At 38.7% G+C, this 14,253-nt stretch overlaps 2 protein-coding genes across 5 annotated transcripts; one reads left to right on the plus strand and one right to left on the minus strand.

Annotated features, from left to right (window-relative positions):
* Nucleotides 1-74: 74 nt before the first annotated feature.
* On the minus strand, nucleotides 75-6,738 carry LOC132792386 (putative ATP-dependent RNA helicase SoYb). 3 transcript variants are annotated; one of them, XM_060801748.1, is made up of 5 exons: nucleotides 6,538-6,738; nucleotides 6,255-6,387; nucleotides 6,115-6,191; nucleotides 2,527-4,820; nucleotides 75-2,289 (listed from the first exon to the last, which is right to left on the minus strand). In XM_060801748.1, exons 3-5 carry the CDS (start codon nucleotides 6,146-6,148, stop codon nucleotides 211-213), a joined length of 4,407 nt encoding a protein of 1,468 aa, XP_060657731.1. In that variant the 5' UTR covers nucleotides 6,149-6,191; nucleotides 6,255-6,387; nucleotides 6,538-6,738; the 3' UTR covers nucleotides 75-210. The 3 variants fall into 3 exon arrangements, with proteins under 3 accessions (XP_060657731.1, XP_060657721.1, XP_060657738.1); XM_060801738.1 differs by having other exon boundaries at nucleotides 6,255-6,390; XM_060801755.1 differs by having other exon boundaries at nucleotides 6,255-6,390; nucleotides 6,660-6,710.
* A 2,522-nt stretch (nucleotides 6,739-9,260) lies between these two features.
* On the plus strand, nucleotides 9,261-14,001 carry LOC132798964 (cytokine-like nuclear factor N-PAC). Of its 2 annotated transcripts, none has more exons than XM_060811011.1 (9): nucleotides 9,261-9,523; nucleotides 9,940-9,976; nucleotides 10,455-10,537; nucleotides 10,597-11,509; nucleotides 11,575-11,685; nucleotides 11,749-12,019; nucleotides 12,104-12,193; nucleotides 12,257-12,346; nucleotides 12,405-14,001. In XM_060811011.1, exons 1-9 carry the CDS (start codon nucleotides 9,447-9,449, stop codon nucleotides 12,602-12,604), a joined length of 1,872 nt encoding a protein of 623 aa, XP_060666994.1. In that variant the 5' UTR covers nucleotides 9,261-9,446; the 3' UTR covers nucleotides 12,605-14,001. The 2 variants fall into 2 exon arrangements, with proteins under 2 accessions (XP_060666994.1, XP_060666995.1); XM_060811012.1 differs by having other exon boundaries at nucleotides 12,107-12,193.
* Nucleotides 14,002-14,253: the final 252 nt, after the last annotated feature.

Genomic DNA, 14,253 nt, shown 5'->3' on the forward strand with positions numbered 1-14,253 from the left:
TTGCACGCAGATCAAGTTTGTTTCAATTTTTTGCCACGCCCACTTCCGTCGAATTTTATTCAATATTTGGTTTTTAGTCAAAATGGGTAGCATACTCGACTATAACTTTCTTGTTTTTATTTTTAAGTTTTATAAAATTAGTAAAATAAACGGAATATATAATAACATTTTTAAATATTAAAATGTGTAGATTTATGGTTAATTCATCAATCAGAATTCATCTTCGCTCCAGCTCAACTCTTCATTGGTAAAGCTCAACTCGTGATTATCAGAAAAATTGCTATCTTCGTTGTCATCTGAGTACGAATTGGAAATTTGAGTAGAGCGTTGCACGCAACGCTTAAAATTCAAAAGACAAGTGTTCGATTGTGGCAACGCGCTGCGCTCCGTGTCATAGACAAGCCAATGGGAATGCTGCTGGGCACTTAGAGAGCTTAGCAAGGTGGGCCAATATGTGTTAAGACCCAGCTTAGCCAGCTTAACTTGCAATTGAAATCCGTGCTGTCGCTCCGATAATATTTGCACTTCCCCGAGCAAATTTAGGAAGCAACGCTGTGGCGGTGTAGTTTCGTGGACATGATAAACTAGAACGCTGCCCGTATGGATAAGTTGGTATTGCGACACCTGTTGTTCAAATACTATCTCAATCTGCGTGAGGGTCTGATGCCATTTGACCTTAGGCCGCACCGCGTTGTCTGCGGTGGCAGTATAATAAATTGCATTGCTGACTGATTTTGGAATTACCTCTTGTCTCGTTGGAGCTCTTTTTTGGTCGGTTGTAAACTGTTTAGCTGGAGTTTCAGAAGCTAGAATTTGATGCATAATGTTAGTTGCACCTTCCTTAGACTTGGGATCATCACTCTGCAGGTCCTTTATGAGTACATCTAGAAATGCTTCCATAGGAGCAGAAGATTCTTTTGCTGCGGACCCTTGAAACTCAACTTCTTGAAGTTTGCTTTCGCCATCTATTACTGACGAAACGATGTCGTGATCTTGTCTGGGACACTCTATTTGCTGGGGTACTGAATCAACAGTTTTCGCCTTATACAACTCGTTGTCTAACGAGCAGTCGGACTCTTGACGCACTGCATCATTGTCAGCACTATCCCCGAGAATTTCCTTAAAATCAAATACATCGCATGAAAGGTTTTGTTCCTGTTGGGCTTGAAATAGCTCTTCATTCATTCGATGCAGCCCTTGGATGCTGTGCTCGTCCCGCTGGCCAAACTCACGCTCCAACAATTCATTATAAAGTTGCATTGCTTTGACTGAAGTCTTCATTGAGGGACAGTCTTGCAACAGAACTATATCTGTCACATAGATCGTATCGAGCATCGCAAAGTCCACAATTATTTGCAGGTGCTGATTGTCGTTTAGGTTACTTAGCTGACTGCTAACCCACTTGGTAGCCTCTGGCAGCCAGTCGCCATCATCGCTGTCACAAGGCATCAGACCACATAATCGCACTTCCATGGCCAGAGGCTGAATCTTTTTGAAGTCGTCATCACATTGCAGTAACTCTGTGCGTTTAACCTTTAGCAGTTCTCTGCCCTCGTCCAACTGCTGAACAGTAACCAGTCGCTTGTCTGATAAGTCCACTATGCGGACCCGTTGATACCCTAAGCCTCGTTGTATTACACATATCTCAGATATGCTCAATTCTGGCTGCATCCGCTGATTCTGCTCCAGGCTCATTTGCAAGCTAAGAGCAGTGCTCAGCTTACGCATAGAAGGTTGGGGAAGGGCAGCCTGCCAGGAGTCGCTATCACTTAACTTGCAGCGCTTTGCCATCATTACAAAATGCCCCGGATTGTACACTTTGACAAGCTTACAGCACACAACATTCCCCGGTTGCCACAATGCACTGTGCCCTCTCTGCAATTCGCCTTCAACTGGAAAGTGTCGCATGTTACATGCCTTCTCAACGCACTCGCCCCTGTTCAGCATACGGTGGCAGAAGACACGCTTTTGATCGGTCAACTGCCGACAGCTGGCCACCATTTGTTGCATCTGCTCATCCAGATTAATATTATGTGCGGTAAGAAATTGTGCCAGTCGCAGCAACTCGTATGTGTTGCTCTCGTCGAGCATCATATATGATGTAATGTCCAGACACTCGTCCTGAGGAGCTAGAATATTTCCTATGTTGTCGATGATCGCATGAAAACGCATTGAAAACTTAGACCAACTTGCTGGCATACTGTAATGGATCAGCAGTCCGAAATTCTTTATCGGCAACAAAGCTGAATGCTGATCAGCATCCGAAACCAAAAGTATTTCGTGGATTTTCTGTAGTGAAAAATAAAATTAAGAAAAAAAATTATATGAAAACATATTATTCAGAAGGCAATATAGTGTAGTAGGAATTCTATGTGGCGGGAAGAGGAAGAATGAAGCCAATTGAATGTGCATCATATGGTTAATAAGATGTTGCAAGCATATTAACAAAAAATAAATGTACATTAGTTTTTTATACTTCACATGCTATTTTTTTAAAATTCTCATGGTTTCTATTTTAAAATTTACCTGATGCTGTGCATCCTGAATACCAATGCAATCATGACCAACTGCCTTCAATTCCATCTGCAAACCTGCCAGCTCCTCATCGTTTTTGCAGTAGATAATGGTGCGTGATCGTGGTACATGACCAGCCAAGTAATCCATCAACAGTTGAGTCTTTTTGCTGGATTGAAGTAATTTCACATCTAGCTTTATGTTGCCATAGATGGCAGCTTCAAGGAAATCAGCAAAGAGCAGAAGAGGATTTCGATCGAAGCGCTCGACCAGTTGCAGAAAGAGGCGACGATGCCATTGCTGGGCAATTATGACGAGCTGGAGCTCAGGGATCGCTAGACTCTGCAGGTGATGTAACACATTCTTCAGCACATATGGTCCAGCAGAGAGCATTCTATCATAGTCATCCATGATGAAGTGTTTCAGCCGATGCTCGTCAATGAATCTAAATTTAGTGTCACGAATCAAACGATTCCAGTGGGACACAGTGGTTACAAAAATGCCACAAGAATTCAATAGTATTCGCTGCACATCCAGCATGGAATGATCGTGTGTGTTGACCACTTTCAGCATCTTCGTCTCATAGGATTTCATCAGCAAGCTGCAGTGTTTGCTGAGTAAGTTCGCATTGGTCACCGAATCTGCCAAGAGCACAGCCAAGGGACCCAATTTGCATGCATCTTTACTTGTAGTCGGTGTCTTCTGCATGGTGCTTATCACCAGGGAACACAGTGTGGGCAAATAACTCCAAGAACGACCACTGCCAGTGTCATCAATCGCCACCATTGTATAACCCTTCATTAGATGTGGCCACGCATAACTCTGCAATCTCCGCGGACTCTGAATGTTCATCTCTCCCATTGCCTGTCCGACATAGTGATGGAATAACGATCTTGATGAGCCCCATAATGGCAACACCTGCTCTTTGCTGTGAGCCAGTAACAATTGATCCTTTTGGCTGTGTTTCCATTTGTCCAGCAAAGTCGATTTCTTCAAGTGCTGGTGCCTGGCACTTGGCACTTTCTCAACGAGAGACAAGCAGTTCATTTCTTTAATTATTCGATCCAACTTATCTATGTCAAACGTGGATTGTTTTGGTTTCATTGTCGGCGTGCCTTTTGGCTCGGTAAGCTGCGGTTGTGCAAATGTTTTAGGTTGTGGATCTAGCTTCCTATTAAAAATACTCCGATCTGTCGGATTGTTAGGCGCTGGTAGAGCTAATTCGACATCTTGCGACTTGGTTGCCCCAATAGTGCAGTTTTCCGTCGCTTTTCTTTTGATCATTTCTGTTGAACTATCGGAGGAGCTATTAATGCTACTCGACTTGCTTGAAGAAGCGGCGAGGAAGGCGTTATTCATGCTTCTCTCGTTGCGACACTTTACCACGCTGAGTTTCCTCGCCGACTGTGGAATTTCTCGTGGTGAGCTCATCTGTAAGATGTAATCAAGCTTTTCTAGCTGTTCAAACGGTGGCTTCAAAGTGCCACATGGCTTAACGGTTTTATCATTTGATTGCAGTCCAACCCTCTGAGTAATCTTAGTTCGCTGCAATTCCATCAATTGAATGACTGATGCAATAAATGGGTTCGGCTTAATGCCCGCCTCATTTAGCTGTACTGACCGCAAATCACACAGATCGTTCTCAGAATTGCGGGTTGTCATGAATTGATGATCCAGCCGAGCGCAATGCCTCTCTAGAAGATATCCGGCTGCGTCGAGCAACGATTCCTGATCCTCGTGTGGTGACTTGATTAACATATTGCCATAATTATGCTGTATATCTGTGGAGTAGTACTTGATTGTGAATATCACATTTAGCGCCTGCTCCAGCTGATGGTGAAGTAAGTCTACCGCAATCTTTGACCACTCAACCCTCTCAGAAGGCGACACACCATACAAACCGCCCCAGAAAGCGTTCATATGCTTGTGAGAATACTTCTTTGGCAGCACCCATAAATTCAGCTGTCGACAGAGAAACCTGAAACCGTAGTCCAGAGACTCTACTAAGTAAACGCCATCACCTCTGAAATGAATAACTCTTCCACGCAGATATTTCACAGTCGTCACCAGGTAATAGCGCACAATGACATATTGAGAATGAACATAATGCTTATTCTGGCTGTAGTCCTGACAACACGATTCCAGTTGCGACTCGATTTCGCAAACAAATTTACCATTCGTCTTAACGTCTTCCATGGTTATGTAGCGAAACTTTGTTGGATTTTCATATTCAGTAATGACGATTGTGTCCTTTGTGATTTTATTATGAGTTCCTTGTACAAGAAGTGTAGTCTCTTCTGGTGACCCTAAAAATGCAAAACATTTCAAATTATTTTGATGAAACTTACTGTTAGAAATCTGGCCTTATCATTCTGATATCTGATCAACACATCAACCATCAATTTCTCGACAATCATTTTTGCGCAAACTTCTCAAAATTTTTTGTCGGAGCCTTTTTTATAGTAGCATTACAAATATATCCGCATATAAATTGATATACGTAAATATTTGTATTATAACAAAGAGCTTTTTGTTTATGAATAACTTCCAAATTTTGTAAAGAAATTTATATTCTCTGATGTTTTTCTTTGCATAAGGAAGGAACATAACATTGGTTGCTTTTGGATAGGGAAAAATGTATTCTTTTAACAGCGAATACAAGATAAATCGAGAAATACTTGCATATTGTCAATCTAAAAATAGATAGACAGATATCTTAACGGTTTTTATAATCTCATATATAGAGAAGTAGCAGCAGTAAAAAAGTTCACAATTTTTTATAGGCTTTGTGTTACAAAATAAACAAATGGAGCTGGGTCAAAGTAATATTTATATATATTTTCCAAGTTTCAATTGCTTATTGTGAGTTGTACGGTATATTGAAGTTTCGGCAGAGTTTAAAGGGCTTATTCCGCAAAGCGGATCAGTTCCACAAGAGAAAGAAGGGAAAGAAAAGCAAAGTGCCAAAAGCCGCAGCTGGCTCGCCGAGCGGAGGTCCTCGTCCTTATTTGCCAATTGTTTGTGCACTCACCCAACAGAGGCTACCACTTCTCATTGCTGTTGTATTTACACTTGCCCTGCAGGCACACTTAACCCAATCTAATGTTGGTAGACTTAAAGCGTTTAACTAATGTAAATTCTAAAATGCTAATGAACATTAGCAGCATGAACTTAAATCAATTTTAATTCCGCAACATTTTAATTCCGCAAGAGAATTTCCTACTTACTATCCAATGGGTTAAACGTTCACTATTCAAATGCAAAAAATAACTAGAGAAATTGCATTACGCTCTCTCCAAAATTAGTAATAAAAACCCAACAACAGCTAAACTCTGATCTCTTTGTAGATATGGATAATAGACCCTATACATATTATATATTATTATGTGCGGAAAAAACCACTATCATTTATCACATAAAAAAATCATGGAAAATCGAATAAATGCATAGGTACTACATAAGCTTCAATTATGCAAATGCCAATTAGAGGGTTGATTTCAACACAGAAGATCAATCAAATGACGCCCATTCAAGCGCTTAAACCTAAGCTAATTCATAATCAGAATAACAGGCCGTTGATCTAAGAATAAATGCACTTACAACCATTCAACTTTTTATCATCGCAGTCCGGCATATTTGCTTGGTTTGGCAAGAGTCCAAAAAAAGATGAATTGTACCTACATATGTGTAAATAGCAATTAATAATTTAATAAAAATATTAAAAAGTCTATTATGTTTACCAAAATTGCGGGAAAACTGACAAGGTGACAGTTTATGTGATGCCTTTTCAATTTGAAACTGGATAGCTGCTTCCTTGCAAACACTTTGAATATATTTTCCTTTTTAAATTTTCACCATTGAGTCAGCGCCATTCTCCTGAGCATAATAATTGAAATAATATGATCTTAGATTTACAATTTTTTGCGATATCGACATAATTTCATGAACGTCACACAGAGTGTGTCACACAGATGACACAGATATACATATGTATGTAGATCAGCAGTTTGCATTCATACACACCATTGCATATATGTACATACATATGTACATATATTTGAGCATGGTATATTTCGGTATATTTTTTATTTCTAATAATGGCACGCGATTTCACACAAGTGACAACAGAAAATGTAATGAATTACAGATTCTAAGCACAACTAAATTCTTAAAGAAAAAATAAATATTCCAGATCAACATGCGCTATGCGCGCTGCTTTTAAGACTGAGTTGGATATTGATGAGGGCTCTCTATGTATAATAGTCGAGTGGGCAATATTCTCTCAATACGCTAAAGTGTACTTCTAAACCGGGACATTCATACACACATACATACATACATATGTATGTATGTATTTTACTCATATTTCAATTATGATATTGGAATATTTTTGATAGACGGAAATGCTGTGAGTGTTTCTACAGTGCTTTTGTAAAGTCTGCAAACCAAATTCAAGCTGTCGACTTAAGCAAGCAGTCATGCTAGAAAAGAATAAACTCTGAATACTAGTTGCACTTCTGAATAAACTTGGGACTGAAATTTCACCTCTACATGGCGTTACTTTGACACCGAGACAGAATCTTAACAGCATGTTGCAGAAGAATACGTGGCTTTGATTAGGACAACAAGCACAATCTTAGGGAAGCATATTTACTGTAAAGTGAATTTTAATTTATACAAGCACCTGTTGGCGATGGCAGAGCTGTAGGCTCAGAAGAGAGTGAAACAGATCTAATGAGTCCTAATAGACTTTCCCTTACATAATAATAATTTCATCATTATTCTTTAAGTCTCACAAAGATGACTTTAAATTTTCTCATAATATTGTCGAGCACTATGCTATGTGCGATATGTACATATATTTCCGCCAATATATGTATGTAACTTTTACTGTAAACAATTTTACCGTTGCTTTGCTTCATAAGATAACTGTGGCAAAGAATTTAAGTGAATGCAATACGGAAAATATATTTCCCTATAAATTTGTTACATATATTCGACCAATTGACTTATTGCGTAATAATGTACGCAAGGCTTTTTCCTAACAGTTAAACCTATCCCAATTAAACTCACATACAATATTAACCCTTATAAATTATTTTCGAGCTGCCAGCTTACCCCTTTTTCAACCCTCTGGCATCTAATTGCAAAACAAAGTGTGAACAATTTATTTACCCTAAAAAGAGTTGCAAACTTTCCTATAGAAAACTGCATAATTTTACCCTTTTTCCGGCTGCAGCAACTTTCACTGTTTTGTAGATATTTCATTCTATTTATTATTTGTTGGCTTGGGTACGTCATAAAAAGCCTGTATGGAACTCGGCCGCGTCGTCTATCGTGAGTTTTCCATCCTTTGTGCTGCTGTGTGGCCTTTACTCTTTTTATACCCGCTAGCCGTAAAATAGAAAGGTATTTAGTGGTATTTTGAAGAGTTATGAATTTTCCAATTGAGAAAATAATAAAAACAAAGAAACTAATTTTAAATGTGGCCAATTATATTTCTATGTTCTTTATATGTATGTAGTTCGTATATTTATTTAATATATTGGCAATCAAATGAGAAGCGAGTATCTCAGAGTCAAGCACACTCGTCTGCAACTTTCTCACTTTTTTTTTTATTTGATTGTTTCATATTTATGAGGATTATGGTTTAGTGCTGAATGCCTGCCTTCTGACTGCCTTTCGCCTTTGCCTTGGATTGCTAAAGTGGCTGCGTGATATGTACATATGTACATACGTGCGGTAATTTATTTTGAGGTTAAGGACTTTTGTCTGGACTCTTGCTGATGCTGATGAATGCCTGCATGAGCTGCTGCTGCGGCTTAAGTGAAACTCCTATTTCAAATTCGCATTGTTTAGGAATGATCGCACGCACAAGATAAACAGGCAATGTTGTGTGACCGTGGATTGGGTAAATTTCGGATTGGAGTTAAATTACCAATGAACCGAATTAAAATGTAACATTTGCAATGCGCTTATTGTTTATTTAAACAAATCTGGCAGAGCGGGTTGGTTAAGGCAAAATAATGTACGTGACTATTGGGCACGCACTTTTGTTTATTTTGCAAATATAGGACTGCGCTTTTGGCACACACTGCAACTTGCGCTACAATAATATTGTATATTGTATATATATTTATATATATGTATGTATGTATGTATGAACTGAAGAGCTTTTAGTATCAGATGTTGCCAATAGGTCAATGTAACCCTATTTCAATGTATTACTATGCAACTTCAAATTGGTTTAGTGACCTGTTTCATTTGTAATAAAGTGCCGCGTACTTATGACATATGTACATTCATTTGTTGACATGTTTCGCCACCCTAAATTACAACAAATATGTATGTATGTACATTTCAACGCCGATATATATGTACATAAGTATGTACATACAAAATATATATAATACGACGGAACTCATGGCTTTATTTTAAAAACAAATCAGAGAAAGCGCGTCATTTAAAACAGAATTTGTAAACGTCTTTTTCAATAAGGCTAGAATATTTGTTCGATAAATCTATTTTTAAATGACTTATCAATTGTTAATAGTCAATTATTTTAAGCATTCGCTTAGAAAATGCAGTGCTGGTCACACCTTTGTTTACATTCACATCGGGAAGATGCCAACTTGCTTGAGTAATGCCAACTTGCTTGTAATAAAAACTCCTAAATAATCGATAAGCAAAAGCATCACATGTCGAGCGCCATTTTTGTTTTCGATATTAGTGCATATCGAAATACACAAAACGCATCACACATACAAAGGCAAAAAGAAAATAAGCAGGCTGCGTACGAAAAGTTGAGAAAATTTAATAAACGCTACCAACGGCAATTTGTGCTAAAACAAATTAAACAATAAGTTTTCTGTGTGTGTCGTCCCAATAACAGCAGCAAGATAACCAAGTTTAATATACGTCTAGATAACATCATGTCGAAAAATAAAAAATTGTCGCTATCGAGCGACTCGACAGAGAAATTTATCTACAAGCCTAAGGATTTAATTTGGTAAGACACCCGGTTACCATTCCAGAAGAAATGATGTTCTAATCGTGACAATAAGGATAAAAACACTTATTGTGCAAACTTCGTAGCTAAATTGTGGCAAGAAAAAGAAGGCGAATGCACATAACCTCAATTACCGCCGAGTTGGGCAAGCGAAAATTGTCGAGAAAAACGGTGTAAAAACATTTAGATCGCGATTAAGCAGCTATTATTAAAAATAATGGAAACTCATTTCAATATTTAAAATGCTACTGTGAATTGAGCTAATGTTGCATGCGTATTGTAGTATTGTAATGTATTGACTTGTAGTTGCGAAGTCGTTGCGTTGGCGCTTTTTCGCGCGCGCGCGCTATTTTAGTAGTTTGTAATTAAATTGTGTTTAAACAAATCTGATATATAAATTTGTATTCCAATTGCAGGGCTAAAATGAAGGGATTCACACCTTGGCCAGGCATGGTAAGCATTATTGTAATTACAAATGTTGCTATCGACGGCGACGTTGCTGCCTCTGCCGCTGCCGCTGCCGTGTTTGTTTTTGACTGTACTTTTTTTATGCAGCAGAGGCGTCGTCGCTGCTTCTGCCGCTGCTGCTGTCGACGTCATAACGCACTTGCAGGCTTCGACAATATTTGTTGTTTGTTGTAAATGGAATGCGTGTGACTATATGTGTGTGTGGGAAGTGTGCCCAGCGTAGCGTTGCTATCAGCAGCAAGTGCATTTCTTTTTTCTGCTCAATTTGTATTAACTTTAAATATAATAGCTTTCTTTTATGTACAGTACAATGTGTAAAAAAGTAACGCTGCTTGGACTTTGATTACATGCATGTGTGTGTGTGTGTATCTGTTTGTTTGCTGTGCGAGCTAGAGTGATTAGTGTTTAATTTATTTGAGAGCATTTAAGCAGTATAAAAAATTGTAAATGTTATGTTTTATAGATTGTCGAGCCACCGCTTGATCTGCTCAGTCAACAGCGACGTGCAAACACCAAATGTGTTTTCTTCTTTGGCTCTCGCAATTTGTAAGTAATTGTTATAAATAAATATATAAACTTATTCTAACCTGATTTTGATATTGCAGCGCATGGATTGAAGAGCACAATATTAAACCGTTCGAGGGACCATGGAAGGACGAACTAGCCAAAGTGAGCAAACCGGCCGCTTTTCGCCATGCGATGGCCGATATTGACAAATATGTGGACAATCCCACGGAGATTGATGGCCAAATCGATGTCAGTTGCGGCATGGGCAACCATGCCACCGAGGCGGACTTTGACAAGATTCGCGATGGCCTCGACAGCGATGAGAATCCCGATGCAGCAGCGGTGGCTTCCGATACCAACAACGGCGTTGTACCGCATGTAGTTGGCAGCCCAGATGATGAGTCCGAAGTACCGCCTTTAGCCAGCGGGAACAATGCGGATGCCGTCGCCGGTGCAACGTCTCCAGTTGTGTCGACAACGCCAACGGCCAAGAGTCAAGTGAAACGCACACCGAAAGCCAAATCAAGCGCTGCGGTCGCTGTAAGCAGCAAACAGGCAAATAAGGCAGCATCAGCGAAATCGGCCGCAGCTCAAAAGCGCCGCGTCTCCTCGCATTTGACGCCAACTGGTCCTTTGGGATCAAGTGGCAAGCGCGGGCGTCGCGTTGCGTCCGGTGATGTTGATCAGTATGAGAGTCCGGGTGGAGATTACGATGGCGCCAGCTCATCATCGTTGGCAGCTCGTGCGCGTATAGACACAGAAACCTTTTTGGGCACTTTAACCAAGCGAGCACCAAATGCAATTGCATTGTTGGATCGACCGGTTGTTACGCGACCGGAGACAAAGACCATTGACATGAACTCGCGCTCCAATACGTTGGCAGATCGCGACATTGTGGCATCGGATCAGATATTTGGTTTTTTGGGACTGGGCATGATGGGGTCAACCATTGTAAAGGATTTGATCTACACAGGGCACAAGGTTGTGGTCTGGAACCGCACCATTGATAAGGTGAGTTCCTCTGCTTATATTGCAGAATTTAATACATTTATGTACATGTTATTTCTGGATTGCAGTGCCAGCCCTTTGTGGAGGCTGGCGCAGAGGTGAAGGATACACCCATGGACGTCGTGGAGGCGGCAGATATCATATTCTGTTGTGTATCAGATCCCAAAGGCGCCAAAGATGTAAGTTTTCAAATGACCTCATTTTGTTATATATTAATATGTATTCTCTGTTTACTGATGCAGCTCGTGTTTGGCAATTGTGGTGTCCTGCAGCTGAAAGATTTACGCAATAAGGCATATGTGGAGATGTCCACCATTGATCCGGACACTTCGTTGGACATAGGAGAGGGCATCAAGCAATGTAATGGCCGCTATCTAGAGGCTCAAATCCATGGCTCTCGACAGGAAGCCGCCGAAGGCATGCTTATCATTTTGGCCGGCGGTGATCGCTCAGTCTTTGAGGAGTGCCATTCCTGCTTTAAGACTATTGCCAAAAATACATTTTTCCTGGGCAGTAAGTTGAGAATGCCATTTCATTTCATTATATGTTGCTGCTCACTTACAAATATTAAAATTGGAATTATTATTATCATCCTAGCAGATGTTGGCAACGCCTGTAAAGTGAACCTCATTTTGCAGACCATTCTGGGAGTCAGTTTGGTTGGCTTGGCAGAGGCGTTAGCTTTGGGTATGTATTTACCTTCGTTGTATTACAACATATGAAATCATATCATAATATATTTAATTGCAGCTGATCGATTTTCCATTTCGTTAAACGACATCATAGACATATTCGATTTAACTTCTATGAAATCACCACTGCTGCTGGCCAAGGGCAAGGGTAAGAAATTTAGACGATTACAATTTAATTCAAAGATTTAATTGTGTTTCTTTTGCAGAAATGGCCAAGGGCGATTTTAATCCGCAACAGCCATTGAGTCATATGCAACGCGATTTACGGCTTGTGCTCAACATGGCTGAGAATTTGGATCAGTCGATGCCCGTGACGAGCATTACAAACGAGGTGTTCAAGCATACAAAACGTTTGGGTTACAGCGAGCATGATTCGAGTGCTGTATTCGTAAGATCCAGATTTTAACATTTAGTTAACACGACTACCATTTAAACTATACTTTATCATTTAGTTTAAAACCCGTACACATATACTAAACACACACCGCCCCATAACATATATATATTTATATATATTTATGAATTCAAACTGACCCACAAAACACATACCAATTGAGAAACGTTAAAGGAAATATTTACATAGATGCAAGCAAATGAATCATATTTGAGTAATTGCGATTTGAAATTCTACTTCATATCTCTTTCCCAACTTGCTGCAAATTTTAAACAATTAAATAACGCTCGTTAACATACACAGCAACAACTAGGATGACTTCAATGCTAATTAAAGTCTAAAACTAGGAATCGAGCCTATAACGTAGTGGGCAGGCGAATACGTTGGCCTTGGGCTGAAGCTTACGAACTTGGCGCCAGGGTTTAAAAAAGCTATGAAAACAAGACACAACAAAGGTGGAGGATTTTGAAGAATATTGAAGATCGTTCCAACGAGCTCAGATAGCTAAGGCTCCACATTGACGTAAAGATCAAAAATAAAAATGCATGATGAAGTATGATAATGTGTATAAGCGGACAGTTGTATACCTTGTGCGTTATAATATAAAATTCTGATGTTAATTTTAACATTTATTATTATCATTATTATTGTTTTTGATTTTGGTACCTAAAATATCAGCTGTCGCCTTTGTGCGGGCAACTTAAAAAAAAATAGTTTAGATTCGCGCCTAGGAAGGAAATCACAAAATTAGGCAAATTTTCTCTTTCAATATATTTTTCCCAAATCCATCAATCGTATATGTATTTCTGAATGTTGCGAGGGGGAGAATAGATCACTAGAGTGCACAATCGCTACAATGTACTAATAAAATCCAGTGGTATTTACAATACTGACTATCATTTCTTACCAGATAAATAAACGTTCTTGCTTGCAAACAGACTAGAAAAAAATTCAATAAAATCATTTTAAATTATTTTTACACAATTTATTATATTTATTTCAAGTAAATATTGTTAGAGTTTCACTTAATGGAAAGTTAACTGTTTAGTTGGTTGCAATTGTCAATTCCGGTTCTTAGCGTTTAAAAAATTGTAAATCACAGTACCCCTTCTACCCTTTCGTTCGTACATGGCGCATGCTAGCAGTTTCACCCACAATTTAGTTTAAAATATATATATATGAAAAACAAATAGGAAAACAAAAATTTTCTTAGATAGTTTACTTTGCACATAAATTTTAATATGCATATTTGCTCTATGCAAGAACTGCAATTACAACCATGATTTCGTGGTTTTCGTTTAATATCATTGAAACATATACAATAATACACATTTATAAACTCAAACAAAACACATCTACACAACCGCACTCAACTGGAACAAAAATAAGAAATAGAAAAAAAAAGAAAATTGAAACAGAAAGAATACAACATGTAGTGTAAACTTTTTAGAGCCAAGAGAGTTTCGAGGGATCTATAATAATAATAATAAGAAATAAATATATATGTATATATACAAACACAAATATATATATATATACATATACTATATATAAATAAATATATTTTACTTATTATTTAGTCTGTATTTTGTTGTAAAACAAAAATAATAAATAAAAGAAACCTTAATTTTTAACTACAATTCCCTAATTTGTAGCTATTG

Source organism: Drosophila nasuta, chromosome 2L (genome assembly GCF_023558535.2).
Source record: "Drosophila nasuta strain 15112-1781.00 chromosome 2L, ASM2355853v1, whole genome shotgun sequence".
In the NCBI taxonomy this organism is placed as follows: Eukaryota; Metazoa; Arthropoda; class Insecta; order Diptera; family Drosophilidae; genus Drosophila; species Drosophila nasuta.

Excerpts from the sequence above, each read along its gene's own strand:
- LOC132798964 (XM_060811011.1), top strand. The coding sequence starts at position 9,447 with ATGTCGAAAAATAAAAAATTGTCGCTATCGAGCGACTCGACAGAGAAA. Across the intron at positions 12,020-12,103 it reads AAATACATTTTTCCTGGGCA|CAGATGTTGGCAACGCCTGT; the intron begins GTAAGTTGAGAA and ends TTATCATCCTAG. Across the intron at positions 12,194-12,256 it reads GGCAGAGGCGTTAGCTTTGG|CTGATCGATTTTCCATTTCG; the intron begins GTATGTATTTAC and ends ATTTAATTGCAG.
- LOC132792386 (XM_060801748.1), bottom strand. The coding sequence starts at position 6,148 with ATGCCGGACTGCGATGATAAAAAGTTGAATGGTT. Across the intron at positions 4,821-6,114 it reads TGATAAAAAGTTGAATGGTT|GGTCACCAGAAGAGACTACA; the intron begins GTAAGTGCATTT and ends TTGCATTTTTAG. Across the intron at positions 2,290-2,526 it reads TTCAGGATGCACAGCATCAG|AAAATCCACGAAATACTTTT; the intron begins GTAAATTTTAAA and ends TTTTCACTACAG.